The sequence below is a fragment of the Callionymus lyra genome, chromosome 17 (assembly GCF_982586985.1).
Source record: "Callionymus lyra chromosome 17, fCalLyr1.hap1.1, whole genome shotgun sequence".
In the NCBI taxonomy this organism is placed as follows: Eukaryota; Metazoa; Chordata; class Actinopteri; order Syngnathiformes; family Callionymidae; genus Callionymus; species Callionymus lyra.
This window is the reverse complement of record NC_141834.1, coordinates 10,497,176-10,521,869: the sequence shown is the minus strand read 5'-3', so window position 1 is coordinate 10,521,869 and position 24,694 is coordinate 10,497,176. Positions and strand designations below refer to the sequence as shown.

The following is a 24,694-nucleotide window of genomic DNA, read 5'->3' as shown; positions in this document are numbered from 1 at the left end:
ACATTTTATTTTTGTTTTTCATCAATGTGTGTCCTACTTGTGTATTTCAATATTCAAAGTTTTGTAAAAGATTGTGTACATTTTTATATTTGTTTGTTTAAAAAAGGGATATTTGTGTTTGTTTATGTGTTTGTTTTTAATGTTTATATATCTGTGGAAAAAATGATGGTGTTTAATTTTGTGTATGCATGTATGTTTATAATTGTGAGCCACAGTTTATATTTTAGTATAGATGTGGAAGTTCAATTTATGGATGTGAAATTTGACTTGTGTGTTTGTATTTATAACGTTTTTATTCTGGGTTATGATTCTTTTATTTTTGTGCTGTACATCTATTTATCAAATTTGCAACATATACCAAGAACAATTTATCAATATTTATTTATTGATATTATAATATTTATCATTATTTTAGTTGAAATACATTATTTAAGACAGAATAAAATCAGTCTCCAAGGTTAATAGGTCAATGAACGTTCAGAAAGAGCTTCTAATGACTTCAAAAACAAGTAGCAGCTAATACATGGTACTCGTGTCACTGAATGTCACAAGTGTTTGTCTCTAAACCAGTTCCTGAAGCTAAAAAGAAAGTCTTGTTTGATCGCACGCTGGTGTTGACAGAGAAACTCACTTAAGCTTCTAATTTTCCTGCTCAAACACCACGAGTGGCTTCTGTGAAAAAGTCCCTCACATTATTGGAAGCGTGTCTGGATGCACGGACTGTAAACATGTACTTTTGGAGGATGAGGTCACGATGATGCTCAAGGTGACTTCGCCGCCGCCGCACATTCATCGTACAGCTGCTGGTTTGAATCCCTGTGGTTCCGCCGAGCTGGTGATGGATGGAAAAGTTTGAGTCGGCGAAACTAGCTGATCATTTAGTGTCTGGTGCGATGGAAGCGCTCATACATATTTATGGGAAAAAAACAAAACACCAGTGAGCGAGTAAATGTATTTTTAATTATCATGATGTCGCTGTTGATGAACGGTTCATCCTAATGAAAACATCTGTTCCACTTATTTCAGGTTTTCTCCTTAATGATTCTGCACATAGAGCATCATTTATTTATTGTTTTTTGCATTTTACTTTAAAAGGAAATTTAGGAAAAAATATTTTTATACCAGAACTTGGACCATAAAAAATAACTACAAATATTAGGGGTGTGAGAGAAAGTTGTATCAATATTTTTCAAGATGTTGTGTCAATATTTATTATCACTATTTTTGTGTATATACAGTGTATAAATATATATATATATATATATATATATATATATATATTTATATTTATATTTTTATTAATTATTTTAAGTGTGTTAGAATAAGAAAAATGTAATTTTTTTCAATGAACAATTAACATTGTTCATTTATGTGTCGCAATTAAGCTTCACAATATGTTTTCAGAATACTGTATTTATCAGCACTGTATCTGCTAATAATGATATCCTGGCGATGACTGAGGACGAGAGGATACAGTGGACTCCAGCCAGCAGCTTTTAAAGCTGATGTTTTGACATATTTTGGTATCAAAACAAATGAAATCAGTTACGACTTTGTCAAGAGTCATGTGTGTGTGTAAATTCTGCAACACCAGAGTCAAGTACTCGAACAATACTACAAATATATTCCTGTTCCGACAGTATCACAATATATCGTATCTTCGCTCTTGTATTGTGATACGTATCATGAGATCCTTAACAATACAAAACTGTAATAAATATTATTCTAAGTGAGTAAGCTTTATTTGTAATCGTGTGTATTTACCTGCTAAGCGGTAAGTGCTAAGTCCCATAATGCACTACAATAGTTTAAGGTCTTAAGGGTTCAATGTCCCATTGAATTGGAATTATTATCCTTAACTAGTCTAAAAGAAAGAATGGAAAATAATCAGGTCTGTCCCTTTTGAATATGAATTTAAATTATTGTCTTAAGGCTATTTGTACACCTTAACTAGGTGTTTCCCGGTAACAATTAAACTATATTTACATGTTAAACTACATTAGCATCTTTAGCGTAAGCTGCATTAGCTACCATTTAACTATCACATAGACGTTATTAGCATTCTAGCGTGAGTTCTTGCTAGCACCTAATGGAAAATAACTTCGTAAGAAAGTTGATACAGTTTCTAAGTCAGTTTAAGGTTTAATAAAACTTAAAATTGGATCACAGAATGGGATCATTTCAGTTCCATATTGGAGACTGACATATCTATTTGTGTTTGGATTTCCTCTAAACAAAAGTTATTGCTATATACGTCTCCAGAGGTGACGCTAGCGGAGGTGGAAGACAAGTGCTCGGATTGTCTTCTGCCGCTTTATTTTTTTTTAGTTACCAGACAATGTGTTGCATTTTCCTAGACGCGCGGCTCATTATGTTATTTATAGCCGAGCGCTTCCGGGCGTCACGTGTTTTTTTTTTGTTTTTTTTGCTGCACGGCGAGCGAACGCTGGTGCGTGACACGAGAAATGTCAGGAGTAACGGCGGTGTCGACTGCGACTGGTTTACAGCCCCCAGGAAGCGGTGGTCTTTGGCTGCTAATGAGGACAAATCCGGGGAGTGTATCCTCCGCGTAACCCCTCCCGGGGAAATGATCCCGATACGACCAGAGGTGGATTAAATATCAGTGATGTGTGTGTCAGGAAGGAAACGTGTCTTTGTCATGCAATAAGACAGAATTTTTAATTTCTTAGTGAAGCGTTCTTTGTTGTACACGAGTCTCATTTTCTGTCTTTTTTCGTTGTGTCCCCCAACAGTGTAACCCAGGTGACCTGAGGGCCCTCAAGAAAGGGATGACTTTGTATCACTCCGAGTCCCAACTGTCGTCGCTACCGCAGCGGCAAGAAGCCATGCACATGGTACGTACTTCGACATCCGTCGCCAAAGTGTTTTTTTTCGCTGTTTCACCTTTTGAGAAATCGCAAATAAATAAATATTTGCCGTAAAACGTTTTGATAGGGAGGCATACGAGACTTTTTCGTATTCAAATCGATCCCATAGTTGCCATGGAAACACACATTTCACGTGACGAACCGAGAGAATGTTCTTCGCGTCATACTTGTACGTATAGAAAACCATTTTAAATGAAAATAAGGGAAGTAAATGAGTTTAAAAATATTAAGTACTAGGTATGAAAATGCAAAAGAGCTCACACAGGGAGTTGCAGAACATTTTTGTGTTGTAAAAAGTATATGAAAAGTATACGATAAGAAAGAGGCATAAGCTAATAAAATGAGGATTAAATTAAATCATTTTTTCTTTATAGATTTGCCTAAACCATTTCTACACTTTCATTGAGAGGTTTTTGATGACATTTTTATTTCAAAATTTTACCTAAAACTGCCATGACGTATCTAGTCACATGACCAGTCCAAAAATACATGGCTCAGCTAACGTGGAGAAATTGTTCTTGGCGTCATACTTGAGGGAAAAATAACGTGTAACTCAATGAAAAAAAAGGTGTAAATAAAAGGGGAAAATATGTGTTAAAAAAAATACATTTTCAGGTATTATAAAGCAAAAGACCACACACAAGATTTTATTGAGAGTAGTTTCAGAACATTTTTGTGTAGAAAAAAACCCCAAAAATGATAAAAAAGGAGGTATAATAGAACATTACAATAACATTAGCAAGGACATTTATTGACATAAAAATATAAATATGTTACAGTAAACCTTTTATTTTTGGTTTGCCTAAAACTTTCATGAAGACAATTTCAGAAATGTTTATATTTAAATTCGACCTAAAATTTCTATGGAAACATAGTTTTCACGTGATGTATATAGATCAGACAAAATTTGGACAGAATAAACCTCTTAGCGTCATACTCTGGAAAAATAACAGGCATTAAAAAAAAAAAAAAGTATAAATAAGAGCAGAAAATGTGTTAAAAATATAAATATTAAGTATAATTTATTGAAAGTAAAAAAGTACAAGATTAAAAAGTAGCTATAAGAGAACAAAAAAAACACCATTACAAAGAAAGTTTAATTGCAAAAAAGAAAAGAAAGAGGGAAGACAAGAAGTGACGAGGACCAAACAAGTATAAACTGTAGTTTTAACGGAGATCATACTTTGACCTCACTCGACCTAGCCTTGGAAATTCAGCGTCCCTCAAAGACATGAGAAATAAAGACGTAGAGAAAGTGAAACAGACCCTGAGAAGAAGGAGAAGAGAAAGGAACTCCCTGTGTTCCGTCTTGCTGCCCCGAAGCCTCCTCCCTCCTGCAGTCCTGTCTGAACCTGCTCTCGCTATGAAAGTAATAATCTTCCGAAAATCCCGCTCCACCCCTGACCCTGCCAGTGTCTGCCCAGAAGAGGCCGAGTAATTGTTTTGGGACTGCTTAAGGGGAGGTCAGCGCCGGGCTGTGCCTCCGCTAAACCGTCCCAGTGTGAAACATCGATCCGTTGTTTTAATCAGGGACGCTGCACGCCGACAGAGTTCGCGGCGGGTCTCGCAACCCCGTGAGCTCGCGGGTCAAACCCTGTCTCTTGGTTGGAGGAGGATGTTTAATAACCTGTCCCTGAACTTTGACCCTGTAAGATCGTACAGTAGAGGGAGGATCAACTGCAAATTATATTCTGACGGCGTTTTCCTCTTCTTGGCGCCTCCTAGTGAGGAGGCTCTGACGTTGGTTGTGGATTTATGTGACGACTCCTAAGTGCGTCCATGACTCCACTTAATCATCCCTTCAACGGTACCAGCCGGGTATGCGTCGACTTTAGACATCGACCTTGAGGGAGTTTAAACTGGAGGTTTGTTTGGAAAGTTTCCATTTGGTCCCTCACACTTGGATTTGCAAACATATTCTCATAAAGAGTGTTTGCAAACACTTGGTTTTTCCTCTACAAATGACCAAACCATCATACAATGTAGCCCCCCCGAGTCAGGATTACTGGTCCTCGTCCATCGAGGGCCACTTTCTGAGTAGACCCTCTGAATAAAGGCTCCATATATTCAAGACTACTCTGGTGTCGCGATTGTCATCAACACTTGTACGAAGACTGATGCATTCACATCAAAGTATGCGACAAACTGTTGTGCTACGATACGAGATATTAAAACTTTTGGGGTGCGATGGCTGGCATTTTTTAGCGACTGTACGGTCCCAACTTGAACTTTGGTCAAACCAAATCGGAGCCCATGTTTGACCTTGACCTTCGCAAATTAAGTTAACAAGAAGAAGCAAAATGGAACTCGCCAATCTGATTTAAAGGTCGGCGATGGCGTCAAATCCTTTTTTTTTTGCTTGTTTCTTACTTTTACATTTGATAATCGCATCACATTTTAACTTTCCAAAAACTTTAGACAGAGCCCCAGCAAAAGTATCAAATTTTTTTTTTTAGATGCGACTTGTTTTGTCTCCAAAACCAATGACTTGCGTAAGCATTAGCGATTGGATGTGAACGCCCCCTTAGACCACCTACTTTTTGGGACGTACCTTTTAAATGATACCCCTCAAAACATCCACCATCCACTAGTCCAGGGGTGGGCAATTCTAATTCTTCAAGGGCTACATTAAATTATGTGAATGTTGTTAGGGGCCGTCAAGCAAAAAGAAAGATGAAAAAATCCTTAAAAAAAAAAAAAATGTATGCGTCATTAGGGCCGTGACTTTTATCAAGCTAAATAAGCTGCAGTTGTATTCTTGTATATATAATTTTTTTTCCAAAACATTTCTTTAACTAACTTATAAAAAGGTTTTGAGTGATTAATATATACTCGAAAAATTACACACAAAAAATAAATGAAATTAATAATAAATACAAAATACATCTGTTAATGCATTAGAACCATTTATACATGATCATACTTTGACATTACGAGGGCCGCAAAAATACAGTCAAAGGGCCGCATGTGGCCCCCGGGCCTCACTTTTCCAAGGTCTTATGATTTCATAAAACCCATCGACTCAGCGCAAAGGTTCAACACTTTTTTTTTTACAAGCAATAGTCTGATATCTTTACGCTCCCTGTGCACTAGACCTTAACTCGTCCCCGTGATACGTGCGGCCGATGATGGCTTTGTCGTCGTGACAACTCCGCGGCTCAGCTGCGCGGTGATTGATTAGCCGCACTCCGGCGGAAGACCGAGCTCATCCATGTGTGAGCGAAAAAACTGGGCGAGGAGGGGAAAACGAGTAAAAAGAGGTTGAGAGATGTGGACGGGTCGACGGCAGAACTCCAGTGAACTGAACCCTGCTTCTGTGTCGCGATCCCGATCCAATCGGCTCATCCTTTATTTTCGCCCTCTTTTGTCTCTTTTGTTTCGGGCCCCCGGGTTTCAGGTCAGTGAGTGTGTGTTTGAGAAGAATAGATGGATACATTGAGAAAGGAAATGTCCTCACTCACAGGAGTAAAAAAAAAAGAAAGAAAAACCCAGCTCTGATTCCGTTCATCTTCAAAAACGATTCTGACAGTGTTTTCGTTTTTTGTAGTTGTTTTTTTTTCCTGTAAGTCTCGTGAAGAACAAATCTGTTTCTTCAAGTCTACATTCATATGAAGTGTAAACATCGCCGGGAGCCCCGGCTGTGTCGGAGTCCCTTTCTTCTCCAAGCCAACAGGAAGTGCACATATTTACTTGCGCAAAAACCTGCACAACAGAGCGTCAACGCTTGGCAAACGATCTGACGAAGAGCCGAATATCTTCAGTTCGGTAGCTGCCAACGCAAAAAAAAACAGCTGATTCTGTTGTATCTTTGTAACGACTAACAAACAATGCTATGTTTTTTTTTTGGTGACAAATAAAGCAAGACTAAATAATTGATCCCCTATAGCTACTTTCCATAGAGCAAACACATCTTCCCTGCTCTCAATAATCACTATTCGGTCATTGCAAGATTGAGCGGTGTTGTGTCTCAAATCGCGCACTTCTCTAATTGCACTTCTTTACAGTACACTGTAAAGAAGTGCACTTACTTGCACAGTACGGCCGTTGGAAGCGTATCGTCGACACTTGACAGCGCTTTTCGCCGATTGAAACGAGTTATTAAGTTGTGTTTCTTTTTTTATTACTGTTGTTTTGTGGTAAAATGTGTGTTTTTTCGAGACATTTACGCCGGTATCTTTTTCGAAGACGCGTCATCCGTGGCGTAGCTTCTGTTTATCGTCACCTACGTCACCAAGATGGCGGCCGTTAAAGGTGGAAAGTGTCCATCGGTCCACACTATTTTTCTGGCCGTTTGAGTGCGCCAATTGAGTTCTTATTGCGCACTACATTTTCGCACACTGCTCATCGGGGTGCACTTGTGCACTCAAAATATTCATTGCAGAAGTGCGCGATCTGGGACACACCCCAAGTAAAATCTTGGATTACCAGAAAAACAATGGCTGCCCAATGATTAGACGAGGGTTTAGAGGTTGATATTTACAATTAGCTCAACAACTACCATTGTTGTAAAATGAGTTTTTTTCTGGACACTAAAGTGACGGGTGATGTTTTTGTTGTAGCTAAGCCTGGTAGGTAATTTTACACAATCCATCGCAACACTTGAAAATGAAAATCAACGTAAAGTATCGTTTCCAGCAGTGGATTGTTTGAACAGCAACACATTTTCAACTGTTGACATGTAAACTAACCTTAAACGTCAGGTTTAAATAAAGGTTAGCAAGGTGGCACTTAGATATAAAAGTTTGCAAAAGTGTGAAACCTTTTTTGCAATTATATTCTACTGTACTGTTTTGTTTTAAAGACATAGTATCTGTCCGTACATTAAAGTCGATAAAGACCATCAACAGGAGGGTCGGAACAAAAAATAAAATCAAATTAAATGGACAATATTCCAATAGGAACTCCAACTGAATGTCTTTGCCTCTTATGACTGGGGCAGTTCTTCATACAGAACTAAGAACTATTTACTAGCGAAGTAAAAAATGAATTTTCAAAGTAATGTTTATTTAAATCTGAACTAGTCAAATGTATAAAGAAAAAAAGTTTCAGAATGTTACTTATTACATTTAAAGCTTGTCTTTGGTCTGATTCCTACCTATACCTTCGACATGTCATGAGTCCACTCTTGGTCTTCGGACCCTCGGAGGAGACAAGACTGAGTCTGTTTTTTCTTTCAAATCTCTTTTAGAAACACACTTTTTAAAGACTAGCTTTTATGTTTTTGAATGATGAATGATGTTTGTTTGTATCTAATGCACCATGTAACACTGGTGTTTTAAGAGCTAAAATTATTATAATGATTATAAAATTGATTTACGTAACTATAAACAAACAAAATCAGATAAAATCTAAAAAAGTTGTGTTGTATTATGGCAAAATAAATGGAGTCTCCTTGACAGGGACTCCAACCAGCAATAGCAGGGTACGTCATAAACACTCAGCTATGGGCAATATAAGGCTTTGGAAGTAGAATTATTTTTATTTTAACTTATTCTGAAAGGGCTGCGGCTCAATCTGTTCCTTGTAAAGGTAATTGAAATAATAATAATAATAGGTTATTATGCTAACAAACACAGAGACAACAACACACCTTCTTGGCAGAGGTAATAGTTTGTCTTTCTTGTACACAAGATTCAAGAATACTAGGTGTGGAAGGTGTTTCTCTCAGTCTACTGTAGTCCCATTTAGTCGCAGCATATATTTATAAACCGGAAATCCTTCTTTTTAGGCTGTTTTTTTTCTCACAGGAAAGCTGATGATTCCCGAGCCGCTCTATATATTTTTTGGTTGTTATTTTCCCTCCTGACCTCAACGACCCCAACAAAAAGATGAATATACATGCAATATTGTCGGAGTGATGGGCTTAAAATCCTTTTTACACGTGCTTGATATGAATAGATGGTCAGATTTTCAGAGAAAACATCCCCGATTGGGTGTGGATTATTGTTTTATCTGAGGGGGGTGGGATGGATGGATAGATAGATGGATGGAGGGAGGAAAGAATGGAGGAAGGGATGGAGAGGAGGAGGAGGAGGAGGAGGGAGGTATTATGCTGCACGAGCTCATCCTGGCGTCGGAATGAGGCCAGTGGTTGACGGCGAGAGCAGAGTTGAACCTGCTGCTATCAGAGGCAGAGAGCTGTGGCTAATGCACGACTGCGACGCCAGGTTACACAGAATGGTGCTATTGTGTGCAGCGCTCATCTGCACCCCCCCCCCCTAGAAACCCCCCTATCCTTTTGAACAGAGAGCTACTGTCTGGAACAAACCAGGGGGTTGGGGTAGGATGAGTCGACACCACCTCCCCCCAGGTCAGGAGCCTTGGCTTGGCTGCTTCTTTCACAGCAGGTTCCATCAAACTGTGCACAGTCAGTGGCCAAAGCAACTCGTGTCAGGAGGGATAAAAAAACATTTGTTGTGTTCAGGATCTCATGTTTTTTGTTTTTTTTCCTGCCCACAGGGTCGTCTCCCGAACAGCGAGTCCTCCCCGGCCACTGGCTACTTGTCCTGCGTCCAGAAGCCAGAGGCGGTGGTCCATGCCATGAAGGTAGTCCACCTAGATTCAAATGATGGACCGATCGATCGATCGATACACTGTATTTTTGTAAAGTGATAATAAACTGATCAAGATCTAAACTGCGTGACACACGGTAACACGGTTAAAGGGCAACTTATGTGTAGTTTAAGTGTGTCTTAAATAAATCTTTAACCTCTATTGTATCATCAGTATGTGTTTGTTTGTAAAAAAAAACTCTCTTTTAATTCAAATAATTACATTAAAAAATTATCTTAAGCCCCGCCCACTGAAAACACTTTGTTCTGGAGGTGAAATATTGTTCACCATAGCCACGCCCACTATACTCTTATTGGTCACTGCATGTAATTAATCTCCGCCTCCAAGGGACTTGTTTTAGAAACAAGGCGGGGCGTGATTACAGCTAGCTGGAGGAGGAGTGAATCCATTATTATGTCATAATGGGCTGTGCTCTTGTAACCTCTCGTGCGCTGAGATTACAGACTTTATAAAGTAATAATTTCAAAACATGGTCATGATGAGGGACTTACTGTATTTTTGAGAGGAAGACATTAACATTTAAAACATGTGAGTGAGTCAGGAGATAAAATAACAAATACATTTAGACAAAGATCTTCAAATTCATAGTGAAACCACGCAAAAATCCATAAAACATACACAGAAATAACAACAAAATATAAGACAAAGGAAGACAACAAGAAATCCTGGGGTAAAAATTCTTAATTATTTTATTGAAACATCCAAGAAACTTGTTCTTAGGTCAAAATATAAATCATTAAAAGATATGTTATAAGACGATGAAATATAAAATGACAAATTATTTTTATCAGAGGTATATGAGGTGTATCAGTGGCAAAAAATACCATTATTATGGAAAAAAAAAAAAGGTACAACACTTTTTCACATGAGGAATGTTGGCACATTTTTAAAATAAGTTATTTAAAATTAAAAGCTAAATAAAAGTATTTTATACTTGATAAAAAGATAATAAAAATAATTAAAATGAGGGACATAAATAGAAATGAATGTTAAGAATAAAATGTATTTATAGAATTATTTACATTTATTATGTCGTATAAAACATGACATAAAAAGGACAGTTAATAAATTTAAATAAACTGATTTAGTTTGTTCAACACTGTGATAAGTGGGTTCTGGATTTGACAGAAAGTGAATCCGTTTCTCGTCAGGTGCTCGAGGTCCATGAGAATCTGGACAAACAAGCGCCCGAGGACTACGAAGATGATCTGAGTGAGAAAGAAAAGGCCATCGTGCGAGAGATGTGCAACGTAAGTATATGTTTCCACATCATTCTTTCTTTAAATAGATATTATTTTTGTCATCTTATCATATATAAATAGAGTTATTTTTTGTATAATATTGTTTGTCAAAAGATATTATATATATTATAACACAGCCTTTTTTTTCCTTAAATTCTACTTGGGAAGTTTATTAAAAAAGGAAATCTTCAAGTGTAGAAACAGCATTATATTTTATATATATATATTTATACAAATAACTATTTATTAATATGATTAATAGAATGTGTTTCTATATAGTCAAATACAGGGACAACTTAAATTAATGTTTATTTAATTTAGTGTGTGAATCTCAAGTTTAGTTTTAGTTTAAACAACATTATATAAAATAATTTAAAAGAACTTCCCAGTGAATCCCATGAGCTACAGTAACAAGGGGGAAAACTCTGTTTTATCCGGCAGAAACCTTGAGCAGAACCAGACTGAAGTGTCCCAAACTCCCGTTTCTTACCTTATAAAGTAAAACCTGTATATAAAATGGTTCTAAGATGAGAGTGGAGGAATACAATGACAGAAAAATAAAGATATTAAAGTGGTGCTAAAATGAATTTTAATTTATTTGCCATGACCACATAAACTCACAGCAATAATAATAAATCATAATAACATATAAATGAGTCGTAACAAACCTGGTATTTTGCTAAACATTCCCACAAACTTCCACATAAAACAGAGGTTTTTTCTTGGTGGTCAGTTTTATATTTGACTTAAGTTTTATAGTCGACTGAACCTCGGGCCGTACTGTCCACCTCTGGTTTATCCCGGTGATCCATTATCACGTCGTCGTCTCACTTCCCTGTCGAGCAGATAAAAGTTTCTCATTACACGGAGATGCTTAAACTGCAGCGTCCTGAAAATAAACACGGATGATGATTCTCCGGAACATTCTGTCCTGGGTGGGATTCTTTTTTTTTCCAGTGAAATCAGGTCACTTCATGAGCCGCTCTAATGAGGTCCCCCTCGCTCTAGACTCATTTGGTTTGCGGACCGCCACAAACTCCTCTCTTATCGGTGCCGTCCATCTCGCCCTCCTCCCTCCGTCCTGCTGCCACAAAGCTCTGGGAGAGAAGAGGAAGAAGCTCGGGGTTGAGCTGTCAGAGCAATTAAAGTGGAGCCGGGGCAGGAAAAGAGCAGTGTTTCTGTGGTGCTGAAAAGGGCTCCGGGAATAATAAAAAAAAAGAAAGGGGTTGATGATTAGAGTGAGGGACGCGAGGCCTAGGTATGTGACCGACCCAGGAATCTAGGGGAGCGCAACAATTGCACCTCTGTGGTGGCCAGGAGGTCCCCCGGGGGCCCCCTTTTTCTAAAGAGATCCCGGCACTGAGGGGAAGAAACAAACTTCAACAGCACTCGTGTTCACTTCGGGCCACGATGGTCACATGATCTAAGGGAAATTTTTCATGTTTTTGATTTTACTCTTATATTGAAGTATATCAGTGGCATCAAATTATTGAATAGTTCAAAATATAAAATGTTAAGCATTAACGTATATTTATTTTTTAATGATTAAAGTATTTGAATTCAGAAAATAAACGTTATATATTCTATTTATTTATTTTTTGTAGCCGATAAATTCAATATAACTCTTTTTTTTTTTCAATATAACTTTTTAATATTGAATTTATCAGCTACATATTAAAATATATTTAATTAAAATACTTTATCTTTTTGTCATTGGAATGACAATATCAAACTCAATGTGTAAAAAAATATTAATTAAATTAACTCAATATTAAATTCAAATTTTTATTTCAATACGTACAAAAAATGCAACTCAACCTCTTAATGAACAAATTATTGTCTTATTCCATAAAACAAATACAACCTTAAAATTTAAAAATTATGAATACCTAAAAAAAACAAGAAAGCAAAAAGTTTTTTTTTTTTAAATAGCAACATTCTTGTTTTGACAAAAGAAAGATGCAAAATGTAACGATGGACTGATTTATGAAGCATCGTCCTCATTTTCTCAGCTCAATAGGTGGCGCTGTAGTGGGAGTTTCATTTTTAAAAAGTAGGTCAAAGCCATAGGTGATACAGCGAAGAGTGTCATCTAGTAGGCTTAGATATCAGAGATAGTGTTTCGGCAGCCCATTACAATTACTACAAATAATAAACAAAAAACACGTTTTTGCTCAACATTATTGCATTATACTTATATATCCATATATATATATCAATACTTTTTAAGCATTTGAAAATGATGAATCATTGATGGATGTGAGCTCAGTAGTGCCGCAGGTGACAGTATCATTATGGAATTTACTATCAACACAATAGGCGAAGAAGAGTTGTTTGCGCTCATTCTTTAAATTGTCATAAGAATGTAATTTAAATCTTTTTTATAAGTTGTTGTTTTTAGCTAATTTTCCCTAAAACTTCATGGCGGAGGTAATAAATAAAATAAAATACAGTAATTGCAGGAATTCATTTGTAAATGCTTCAGTACCAACAAATATACAAATAGATAAAATAGCTTGGGTTTGAAGTGCAAACGAATGAAATAAAAGGCGACGCCAAGAAAGTGGAAACATTTTAGAAATTTGATAGTGTTTTTTAAAGCTCTTTTGCTAGTTTTTAACCGAGCTAGTGGCATGCGCGGTATTTTACAGCCACACAAGTTCGTTCAATATCTTCCTAAATCCTGATGTAACCTCAGAATTCCTCCGAAATTGGATCATCAGTTCCTTATTCCCATTGTTCAAACAGTTGATGGAATCTTTTTTTTGAGTTATTTTGTGAAAAGACAGGTTCAGTTAAACAAGACTGTTATTACACATCTTCTTATGTTCGTGGATGTTTTTTTGGCATGTATTTGTCTAAACTTGAAACGTTCCTTCTGTCGTCAGGTGGTGTGGAGGAAGCTCGGCGACGCCGCCGGATCAAAGCTGTCCATCAGGCAGCATCTCTCTGGGAACCAGTTCAAAGGGCCGCTGTAGCGCGACAACCACATCCACTGTAGCTGCAGCGTTTCGCCTGGAAACACCTCAAGCTCCCTCCATCCTCGTCCTCCAAGAACACACCCCCCTGGAGGCTTCACGTAGTCCGCACCGCCATCCGTGTGCGTCCGGTTTTTAACGGAGAATCGGCAGCTAGTTTTACTGATATGCCACTTCTTTTCTGTTTTGTTTTTTCTTTGGAAATCTACACAGTGAAGCCACACTATGCTAAAACCACAACATGGCTTCAAGCACAGGACGAGAATTGCGATGTGGACGGACTGGAGGTGGTCTCTGAAGATTAGAAGCGCCTGTAGTGACCCTAACTCCTGTCACACGTGTCACCCTACTAACACCCAGCAGTCAATATATAGCGTTCTGAGGTGTTAGCAAAGCCCGCTACATGCTACATGACGTTTTAAAACCAAATCAATCGCACTAGCTGTTACTAGTGATGAAGCTTCGTGAAGCGTCGTCCTAAATTTCTGGAGCCCAATAGATCCAACAGCGCCCCCTACTTATAATGAAGCTTCATGAAGCATTGTTCTCAACATCGTAGTCCACTAGATGGTACTTTTCTGCTTTAAGTTATAGCCAACAGCGCTATCTACTGGTGAGGCTTCATGAAGCATCGTTTCCAATTCCAGAAGACTTTATGCAACTATTTCAGAGAAACATTACATTTTCTTTAGGGCAACAGCGACCCATTTTCAGAAACGATGGATCAATGAAGCTTCATGAAGCATCGTCCTTAATTCCAGAGCCCCCTCGTCTTCTGTCCTCTTTCTAAAGAAACATACCTTTTTATTTTATTTATTTTTTTAAAGAAAAACATCACCGCTTACTCGATCCATGAGTGATCATTAAAACATAGATGAAGCTTCATGAAGCATCATCCTTCCGGAGCCTGATGGCAGGTTGCACTTACTCGTCCAATCAATAATAACTAGGGATGGATCGATGAAGCTTCATAGAACATTTTCCCTGATGGTACTCTTTGATGTATATCTTAGACTTTGAGAAATATACCTAAACAAAAACTTTGATAATTTTTAAGCCAATAACGCCACCTTCTCTACCCATCAATAAAAACTAGTAATGGATTGATGAAGCTTCATGAAGCATCGTTCTCAATGGCTACTAGAAAGTCATGTTTGCAATACAACCTTTTGGCTTAAGAATTATTTTAATGAAACCTCCCATTGTTTTAAAGCTGATAACGCCATCTAATGGGCTCAGATAATGAAGACTCAGCTTCATGAGGCTTCACGAAGCTTCACAAAGCTTTAAGATGCCACAATGCACCAGTTTCTCCCATCTGTCGTTTCTGGCTTTCAAGAATTCTTTCAATAAAACTTTCCCATCATTTTAAAGCCGATAACACCATCTTTCGAGGTTGGTTAATGAAGACCCGGCATCATGAGGCTTCACGAGCTTCATGAAGCTTTAAGAAGCCACAATGCAACAGTTTCTTCCGTCTGTCGTTTCTGGCTCTCAGGAATTATTTAAATAAAACCTATCATTATAAAGTCTACAACACTATCTTTCGAGGTTGGTTAAAGAAGACACGGCTTCATGAGGCTTCATGAAGCTTCAAGAAGCCATAACGCACCGTTTTTTTGCCGTCTGTCGTTTCTGGCTTTCAGGATTTCTTTTAATAAAACCTCCCATTATTTTAAAGCTGACAATGCCATCTACCGGGCTCAGTTGATGAAACTTCATGAAGCTTCATGAAGCTTCAAGAAGCCACAACACACCAGCTCTTTTCATCTGTGATTGACAGGCTGTCATGTAGCATGCGGCGGGCTGCCGTGAATCCCACTGTGACCTAGCACCTTCTGCTCATAAAGTTTATGAAAAGTCTAGAGATCACTGTTGAAAACTCGTGTATATTCTGTACAAACCATAGCACTACTTCATTGTTGATTTACTATCATGTCTTTTTTGTACTCTTAGCGTGGCCACGTGATCAAACATTTTAGCGATCGGACCCTGTGCGGGAGGTCCTGTCCTTTTTCTTTTTTTTTTCTTTCTTTCTTTCCCCCATTAACTTCTCTGTAAACTGGATATATATCAAGACCACTCTGAATTAGTGAGTTTACTGTTCTTAACTGTATGCTGTGTGCATGCTCGACAATCATTCTCTCAGGTTCGGAGGGCTACAGCTTTACCTTTTCCCCCCAACGTTTGTGTGCGAGCGCTTGGAGAGATGAATGCTCCTCAGTCGGCTGTAGCATCGACCTGTGACTCCTCTTTCTCGAACACACAGTCCAACTCCGCTCGAAAAAAAACACACTTGCTGAACCGTAGACTTGTTACATTTTTTTTTTTTAGATCCACTCCTCTGTATATGAAGTATTTTTTTTTATCTCTACCTTTTTAGTTTTCAGCACGTGTGTCGACGCGGCACATTGCTTTTTTGTTAGAATGTAAGAGAAAAGTCTTCCTCTAGATGTCTCATGAAAAACAAAACAAACTTTAAAAAAAAAAAACAGTTGATGTCAGAACAGTTTGTCCAAGTATTTATTCTTCATCTCTACCCATAAATGTTCCAAATTAGAACATAAGCGAGGTGGCCATCTCTCACCAAATTAAATGTCTTTTAAAAAGTGTCCTTTTTTTCTAGGAACTGATTGGAAGCCATGTCACAGTTTTTTGATGACTTTTTAAAATCTATTTGATTTACAAAAAAAACAATAATATCGTGCCACGTTTCTCTGCATGGTGTTTTGATTTGGAACCCGATTTGTTTGTTTTTTTTCCAAGTGTTTTACTGCAGAATCCTAAAATCTACAGTATTAATAATTCCCTGTAGAATTTAGCACGTCTGTACCTTTATAATGTGTTTCACTTGCAGATTATTGTTGGCAAGTAAGACAAATAGGCCACTTTTAGAAAGAAAATACAATAAAGCTGATTTTATCGACGACTTGTTGTTTCTCGTGTGGGTTTTGTGATCGGGGGGATGCTGCCCCCTTTTGGTGGAAGAGTGAAGCGACGGATAAGTCGTGTTTTTAAAACGTGCAAATAATTCTATTCATCAAAACATTTACTAGAAGTGAATTCTAAAAATAATATACTTGTACTTCCCAAACCTGCCCCGTTTGGAAATTTTACAAGGCTTTTCTACTTGTAAATTAAAAAACATTAGAAGAGTAACAGGAAATTTCAGGCTTCAATCTGAGATTTTATATCAAATTGATTCTTTCAGTGCATCCTGGAAGTATTTGTAGCGGCTTGATTTTTACCTCCAGACCTGAAGATAGATGGATAATTTCGTATACCAAAATGATTCATTAAAAAAAAGGGATAGTTTTGAATGACATTTGTTCAAAATAAAGAGTAAGATATTGTATTGCTGAGAAACCCTGGGTGTTGTATTAGATAAAGACATGTCTCTTGTTCAACACTGCAGAAAACTGACCAGAAACTGTTTTCTTCAACTGAGAAAAATCTCTAAACTTAGGAAAATGTTGTCACAACATGATCTGGAGCTTATAATCCATGCACTTGTGTCTTTTCGTCTGGACTATTGCAACTGTTTATTTTCATGTCTAAACAAGAAGGAGCTTTCTCGCCTGCCTACAAAACTCTGCAGCGAGAATTCTGACCCGCTCTAGTAGAAGAACTCACATTTCTCCGATCCTTAAAACTCTTCACTGGCTGCCAGTTTCTTTCAGGATCAACTTTAAAATTCTGGTTCTTACTTTCAGAGCTATTCATGGTCAGGCTCCTCCTTACATCACTGATCTGATCCAGCCTTACACCCCAGCTCGGGCTCTGAGGTCTGTGGATCAGAATCTACTGATGGTTCCTGAACACGCTTCTGGACCAGAGGAGAGAAATCTTTCCTGGCTGTTGCTCCTAAGCTTTGAAACAATCTTCCTCTCCCTCTGTGTTTAATGGATCTACTTTTCCCTGATTTTCTAGAACTCCTGTTGTGTTCAGTTTTATCTTTACCTTTAAAGTATATATTTTATTGAGTATTATTTTGGTTGTTTAAGCGCTTTGTGACCCTGGTCTGGAAAAGCGCTATATTAAGAAAAAAATTACTTACAAGAGCATGGAAAGATTTCTGTGGATGTTCATGGAGTTCATTGAGTGAATGAAACCTATTTTAGATTTTCAAGTTTGTGATTGCGCAGCAGAATATTATGGACCAGTCTTAAAAACTAAACCAAAAAACTTTCACGTTTGGTAGATTTTATATTAAAAAAAACAAACAACAAAATACAAGAAATTCTTGTTTTTTTTTTATAAAGCAAGTTACAGGAATGAAAACTTCACATGATTCTCTGCTTTAAAATGAAGGTATAAACTAGAAAAAGATGGGGTGACAAAAAAAAAGAAGTCTGCAGGAAGAGTAAAATGGTCTCTACAAGTCTTTGTGATGAGTGAAAAAAACAACTGAAGAAGTTCCTGGTTTTCCACCTTCAGGAATGAACCGGGACTTTAGGGAGACGTCGCGCTCCTGCGGCAACTTTTTTAGTTTTTGTGCCGATGGCGGCCTCATCTCATCCACCCGCCGCGGTTCAAGGGCATTCCGGGCGGGGGCAGAGGCACCTGGGACTGCCCCGGCGGTGGCCCCGGGGGAGGGGGGTACCCGCCGGGAGGAAGACCTATTCCCGGAGGAGGCACGTGTCCCGGTGGCATCCGGGGTGGCGGCGGAGGGTAGTTGTTGTAGCCCGGGGGCGGGTACGCCGGAGCCAAGCTCGGTGGCGGGTACGCGGATGGAGGAGGGGGTCCGGGAGGCGGGGCGTTCGGGGGGTAGACGTGGTGATAGGGAGGCATGGGGGGTGCGTAGGTGGGAGGCATCTGCGCGTACGTCGGCCCTTCCGTCTTCATCATGGACTGCAGGCTCTGGTAGCCCTCGCCGGACATGTAGGAGCTGGTGGTGGACATGATGTAGTTGGAGGGCGGCGGCGGAGGCGGGCGATGCGGGAGAGGGGGCGGCTGGTGGGGGGGCGGTGCGTGTGGAGGCGGGGGGGCGACCTCCACCGGTTCTGCTTCTGTGGGCGGAGCCGGCGCCGCAGGTTTACGCTCTGTCGAGAGAGAAAAAATAAAGAGTTAAAGAGCTGAGCCAGGACGACGGGTTCCTACCGCAGACGGACCCCCGGTTACCCCCCCCCCAACTCATGATCGGGCTCAAGCGCTAATCAGATTGGTCTGGGAGTTGTCGGAATAAGTCCAGACGAGCGGCTGGTTACATAAGCGGAATCGTAGACTTTGGGTTGTTTATCGGAGCGTAGACCCCACCCCCGGCGGGGGGTCCCGGCGGCTCGTTAGGTGGCGCACGCCAACTGACAGCAGGGCGTCGAGACGGCGCTCAACATAGTTTAAGGATGCAAGCAGTGACGCAACAAACACGGTTGTTAGCAAGAGAAACACTATCTTATGCAACATCTTTGACTAGAGCGGAGGCTAAAATCATCACCTTTAATTCAAGCATTAAAAACGGGGCTAAACGAATGGAAATCTTCATTGTTTTAGCATTTGTTTTGCAAAACAAAAGCAACATTTAGATTGTAAATTGAACGCTAAACCTTAGCTTGTCTAGTAAAAGCATTATTTTAATTCCAAAACAATAAAGACGGAAAGAACTAGGACAAAATACAGTGGTCTCACAGATACACATAGGCTCCTCGTCATCGTTCACACTCTTACAAAAAGATGATAAACTAAAACAAAAAACCACATATCTTAGTTAGAGCCACAAAAACAGCGAATACCCATGATGCCTTTCTACACATTGATGTATCGAGTGACATGGTCGCTACAACACCCTTTTTAAATTCCAAGTCTCTGTTGCTATGTCAAAAGGGATCAATTAGCCATGATTGGTTGGCTGGGCGGCAAAGCATTACGGGAAATGTTCAGGTTTCTGTAACCGAGAGGGTTGTTGAGAGGGGCGGCACCTCAGAATCAGAACGTTTTATAGCCAGACATGCAAAGTTAAATTTGAATGTTCGAGTAAAAGGTTTTTCATTCAAGTTTAGAAAATTGTTAATCACTAATTTGTGGATTTTATCTAATTTCGTGAGACCACTTAAGAGGTTCACTCACCTTGAGGAGGCTGTGAGGTGGGCAGCGGGGGCAGAGGGCTCTCCAACCGAGGAATCTTTGAACCAACTTGTTCTGGAAACAAAAGGACAAAAAAAAATGAACTCAAAAACATGTTTAAATAACATTTTCAAAAGATTCAAATATACCTGGAGCTTTTGGTTCTTCAGTTTTCGGAGAGGCCTGCAACACGGATGAAGATCCATTAAAAAAAAAAACATTTACTAGGTCAGGTTGTTAAAAAAAAAGAACCTCACATGCGAGCGCTTCAACTGGCGTGCAGGGCTGCCCCCTGGTGGTGAGGTCTTTTTAGGCGGCGGCGGCGGAGGAGGGTTGGCGATCTGAGGCGGCGCCTGAGGCATGGGGGGCGCGGGAGGGAGCGGCACCGACGCCCGCTCCTTCTCCTGGATCTGCTGAGGGATGGGCTTGTTGCCGTGAGAGTACAGGTCGAGGATCTGGTGGCAGATATCTGGAAGAAAAAAAAAAAAAAGTATATTTTTCAGGATCTTTTTTTTTTACGATCAGGAAAGTCTCGATTACCTTCCAGCAGCTCCACCGGGACGTCCTGGACAAACTGCTCCCACCAGCGGCGAGACGACTGCTTGGACGTCCACTCTTGGATGTCGAACTTGCAGAGACGGCCGGCGAGATACATGACGGCCACGGCGATGATCTCGGGCTCCCACTGCAGGGACAGCATGGTGCACAGGCTGGAGGAGGAGCAGAGAGACGAGGTCAGATTCCCCCCCGAAAACCTTTGAGCAAAAACAACTTTCTGACGTCATCCCGAAGTGCAGACAACCAGATTTTTTTTTTTAAAAGGACTCATGGGAACAAGAGTTTTCATGGCCGCCCCTAAGGTGTGACACTCGAGTCTCTGTTCGCTGATCTGAACACGTTTGTCGTCGTCACGCCACGTCACCCGTTCTCCCGCCGGAACCCGCTTTGAAGCTTCTGCCCACGTCAAAGCCACGGGTTCGGCAACCGGTTGCGTCGCGCCTGGTGCTCGTTGGGAGTCGTGATCCTCTTCATAATTCAACTTCTCTGATGGGATTTGCGAATTTGACGGCGGTTAAATCCCAAGATCAAGTGTTCTTCTCCGGCTGTCGCCCATGACTCGGAGGCTCGATGACGCACGAGTTCAGATGATGTTCATAAAAGGGCCTTATTGTTAGCGGTGACGCTTCATTACCAGTGTTATGTTGTTTAGAGGTCAGTAGGTGGCGCCTTTAGTTTAAAAATGATGTGATGCTTCATTAGAACAGTTGTTCAAAACCAAGGGCAGAGACCGCCATCTAGTGGAAACTGACAACAACGACACTGTTTCATGAAGCTTCATCAGACCATCACTACTTATCGTGTGACCATTCGTGGCCTTCAGTGTCTCACCTGTCGTTGACAAAGGTCCAGGCCATCTGCAGCACCTTGCAGACTTTGTTCTTCTCTCCTTCAGAGACAAAATGTGACAATTTTCAAGCACGATCGTTCGTCGCCGGCAGCTTTTTTTTTTTTTTAAAGCGTCCTCACCTTTGAGCTGCTTCACGTAGCGCAGCAGGAACATGTAGGGGTGCTCCACCTGCAGGTCGAACTTGATGGTCTGCAGCAGGATCCGCTCCAGAACCATCACTTCTTCCTGTTGATAAGAGACAACGATGCCGTTCGGATGAGACAGAAACTCATTTTTAAATCATGTTAATGTAAACATAGAAGCTTCCATCAATAATATAACAAGTTGTCTCAATTAGTCAAAGCTTTTATTGCTCCTCGTCTCGGCCTGACCTCAATACTTTGTCTTCAGATATGATTATATTATTGTTATTCACAGAAAAATTAACTTTAAGTAAGAACAGAAAAAACAACTTTTTTTTAAGGAAATAATTAAGAAGGGTTGAGTATTTTAACTAGAAAATAAACCTACATTAATAACCCAATATAAATTGTGGTAAAAGAAAAATGCTATAAGGTATCATGTGAAAGAAGTAAAATACAGCAATAAAAGCTGGTCTGGAAAAGCGCTATATAAATACAAATTACTTACTTACATGTAAAAAAAAAAAGGTGAATATAATCTAGGTGGCATTTAAGAAAGTAAGGCAGAAATACAAATACAAAACACACACGAAAAAGCAATTATGTCGGAATGAAGAAAAAGTAATGCAAGAAATATATAATTTATATATGATGAAAAGTATTCATGAATATAAAATAATTAATAAATCTTTACTGAATGTGCAGATACTTAGACCAACATGCAAGCTAGCTTACCTCGCAAAATTAGCTAGCAAAATTGCTAGCTAACAAGCTAAAAACACAGAAAGACAGACAGCGAGATGTATTTGCTAATTATTTAAAGTTTATTTTTTATACAGATAATTTCATAGCAGACCTAGACAAAGCATGGCTAATATGGCCCTCATCACATAAAAATAGTACTGTGTTTTCCACTGTTTTATTGTCTTAATTACATTTCATTATCTACAATTAAGACCTCTTTATATTAATTTCCGTTTTTGGTAATGTATACATTATTTTCCTGTTTGTGCAAAAATCTTTTAGACAAATATTTACCATTATAATAGAACATAATCATTTATTTATATGGACAAGCTTAAAATAGATACTGAAGTATATGGTATATCGATAGATAGAAAGAAAGAACTGAAATAGCCTCCTGTTCCTTTTTTAATTTTAAATCACACTTTTTGATTAATTATTGGCAGCATTTGATTGTTTATCTGAAGAAATTCAGGATGACAGCAACTTCCAACGTTCCTATTAATTATCTGGCGCTTTGGGAGGTTGATCGAGTCAGTAACGTGTTAATAATAATTGATATTGTTAACAATTATTTCAATAGGCTGTAAAGGAACATGTTTTAAAGCTTGATCGCTTCAATAGGATAACAAAAATGTTATTTTTTTTACCTTTGGATCATCTCCAAACTGGGCAAACTGCACATCGTTCAAAAGGCTGCGAGCCGTTTTGATGATGTCTTTACATTTCTTCGGGGTTTCCTCCACTTTTCCGGCCAGGAATAGACAACACGCCCCAGTCACCTGTTGACGCAAAGCCGCATTAATACACCATAGATTAATATAAAAAGTTAAAAACTTACATATCTGGGGAACTGCTTGAAGGAATGAAACATGTAGAAGCGATGGAAGTAGATGATGCCGGTTGCCAACGTATCATAATGTCTGCTGAAAGTCAAGGTCATACCAGATCACAAACTTTCACCATTACGACTGCAGATAAGAGTAAATATCTCCGATTCAAGGATACAGGCCAAGTCGGGTCCCGACGTCAAATATAAACCGTGCGCCTTCTCTCCTGTAGCGGGCCTCCGTGCCGGGGTCCAGGCCTTCGGACTGAGAAGGCGTGTGGGCCAAGTCTTTCTTGTCCCAGTACCAGCAGGGCTTGATGTGGTCTAGAACTGCCTGGCCGCTCATCGTCAGGTTGGATTCCTTCATTGGCAGATAAGAGGGAGTCGTAGATGGTCCTGCTGCATTGGACTGAAGGGAAAGAAAACAGATGTTGAAGGTATTACGTAAATCATGACTACATAATAACACAGGTATTACTTTAAAACAACGGGATATTACAACTCATGAAACAATGGAATACATTGTAATGTAACTTATAATTCTCGACAGGCATGTCATTGGTCCTCTAACATACACAGCAACCCATTTTGTCTTATAACTTTTCTATATATTTTAAGATTATACAAAATATTTAAGGAACCAGAGTGCAACATACTGAAGGTCATAGGTAACAAAAATAAGTTAGAGAACATTTTTTTTTTTTTTTACAGCAAGTTGTATAATTCGCGTGCACTGTGTTAGCCGCAGCCGTTAGCTTGTGGTTTAAAAAGGTGCTCAGTCTGTATTTTTAAAGGTTAAATCCTCACCTTTATCATCGAGTCCTGTGCGTGTGAGTCTCAAGGGCACGCAGGCGAACTAATACAACTGAGTTGATTTAAAAAGAAGCGATAGAAACGAGTGGATCAGCGATTCACCCATTGTAGAACAGGCACCGCCATTTTGGAAATACGTGAACGGGAAACAAACCCCGTGACGTCACCACGCCCATTCAGTGCCAAACTATATTTGATTTTTGGAAAAACATAGTTTCTTACTAATAAATGTAGAATTAATTAGAATATTATTAAGGAAACTGTGTATGTCAATTATTTAAAAGTAAACACGAACATATTCCCCAAAAAATGTTTTAATTCCCATAAACAAAACAAAAAATACTTTGTGGATTTAGAGGTTTTTATTTTGAGAAGTATTATTGTTAATGCAAATCCAAAATTCAAAGACCAATTTTGTATCGACACCAAGATAAACATTATCAGCATCTTACGCATTTTTAAATCATACTCAGCAAATATCACGTTATCAACAAAATAATAAACAATATTAAAGGTTTAATTTGCGAATTCAAAAAGTATATTCAAAGAATTTAATTAATCAAGAGTGGAAAAAGAGCGAATTATTCATTTGATTTACTCACTTATTTACTGCACAGCAACTTGTAATATTTCCGTCGCTTTGTTTTTTTTTGTGTGGATTTGTTCTGTTGTTGGAAAACCTTTTTTGTGATCGAATTTAAATGTGTCTTTTATTATTATTTATTTTTTTGCTAATATCTTTCATCGTGTGGTCATTTGTTCGGATCTGGTCAAGGTATACATCTCCTTTTGCATATAACCAATTAATGTTTGTCTTTTTTCTATATTTAATTGAAAAAAATAAACTTATTTCCAGCATATTGTCAGACTATTTCCTAAAATAAATAAAAACTACTACATATAAACACAGTACCTTTATTTTTACCAAAAATATTGACTGTGTTTCTAGGATAATCCAGTAGATGGCGACAGAGAATCAGCAATGATACCTGAAACAATCACCTGTTGTGAGATTATTGAATCATTATTTTTTTAAAT

General features: G+C 38.9%; 2 protein-coding genes across 3 annotated transcripts in view; one reads left to right on the top strand and one right to left on the bottom strand.

The window, feature by feature from the left end:
* The window catches only part of ccdc85cb (coiled-coil domain containing 85C, b), a 63,373-nt gene extending 46,764 nt beyond the window's left edge, over nucleotides 1–16,609 (top strand). For both annotated transcript variants that reach the window (XM_087812718.1, XM_087812719.1), the window contains 4 exons: nucleotides 2,754–2,855; nucleotides 9,348–9,434; nucleotides 10,613–10,711; nucleotides 13,591–16,609. In XM_087812718.1, the coding sequence (XP_087668844.1) occupies nucleotides 2,754–2,855; nucleotides 9,348–9,434; nucleotides 10,613–10,711; nucleotides 13,591–13,680 (378 nt within the window). In that variant the 3' untranslated portion in view covers nucleotides 13,681–16,609. The remainder of the gene's footprint in view (nucleotides 1–2,753; nucleotides 2,856–9,347; nucleotides 9,435–10,612; nucleotides 10,712–13,590) is intronic.
* A 1,311-nt stretch (nucleotides 16,610–17,920) lies between these two features.
* Nucleotides 17,921–23,787, bottom strand: ccnk (cyclin K). The gene is made up of 11 exons (XM_087812562.1): nucleotides 23,651–23,787; nucleotides 23,023–23,252; nucleotides 22,856–22,937; nucleotides 22,665–22,796; nucleotides 21,268–21,373; nucleotides 21,130–21,187; nucleotides 20,281–20,450; nucleotides 19,998–20,209; nucleotides 19,890–19,923; nucleotides 19,744–19,815; nucleotides 17,921–18,722 (listed from the first exon to the last, which is right to left on the bottom strand). The coding sequence occupies exons 1-11, from the start codon at nucleotides 23,657–23,659 to the stop codon at nucleotides 18,190–18,192; spliced, it is 1,638 nt and encodes a 545-aa protein (XP_087668688.1). The 5' UTR covers nucleotides 23,660–23,787; the 3' UTR covers nucleotides 17,921–18,189.
* Nucleotides 23,788–24,694: the final 907 nt, after the last annotated feature.

Bases quoted from the DNA above. Each gene is read 5' to 3' on its own strand.
- ccnk (XM_087812562.1), bottom strand. The intron at 22,797-22,855 runs GTAAGTTTTTAA...TTGCGTCAACAG, and splicing joins TCAAGCAGTTCCCCAGATAT to GTGACTGGGGCGTGTTGTCT. The intron at 18,723-19,743 runs GTGAGTGAACCT...CTCTCTCGACAG, and splicing joins CACCTCACAGCCTCCTCAAG to AGCGTAAACCTGCGGCGCCG.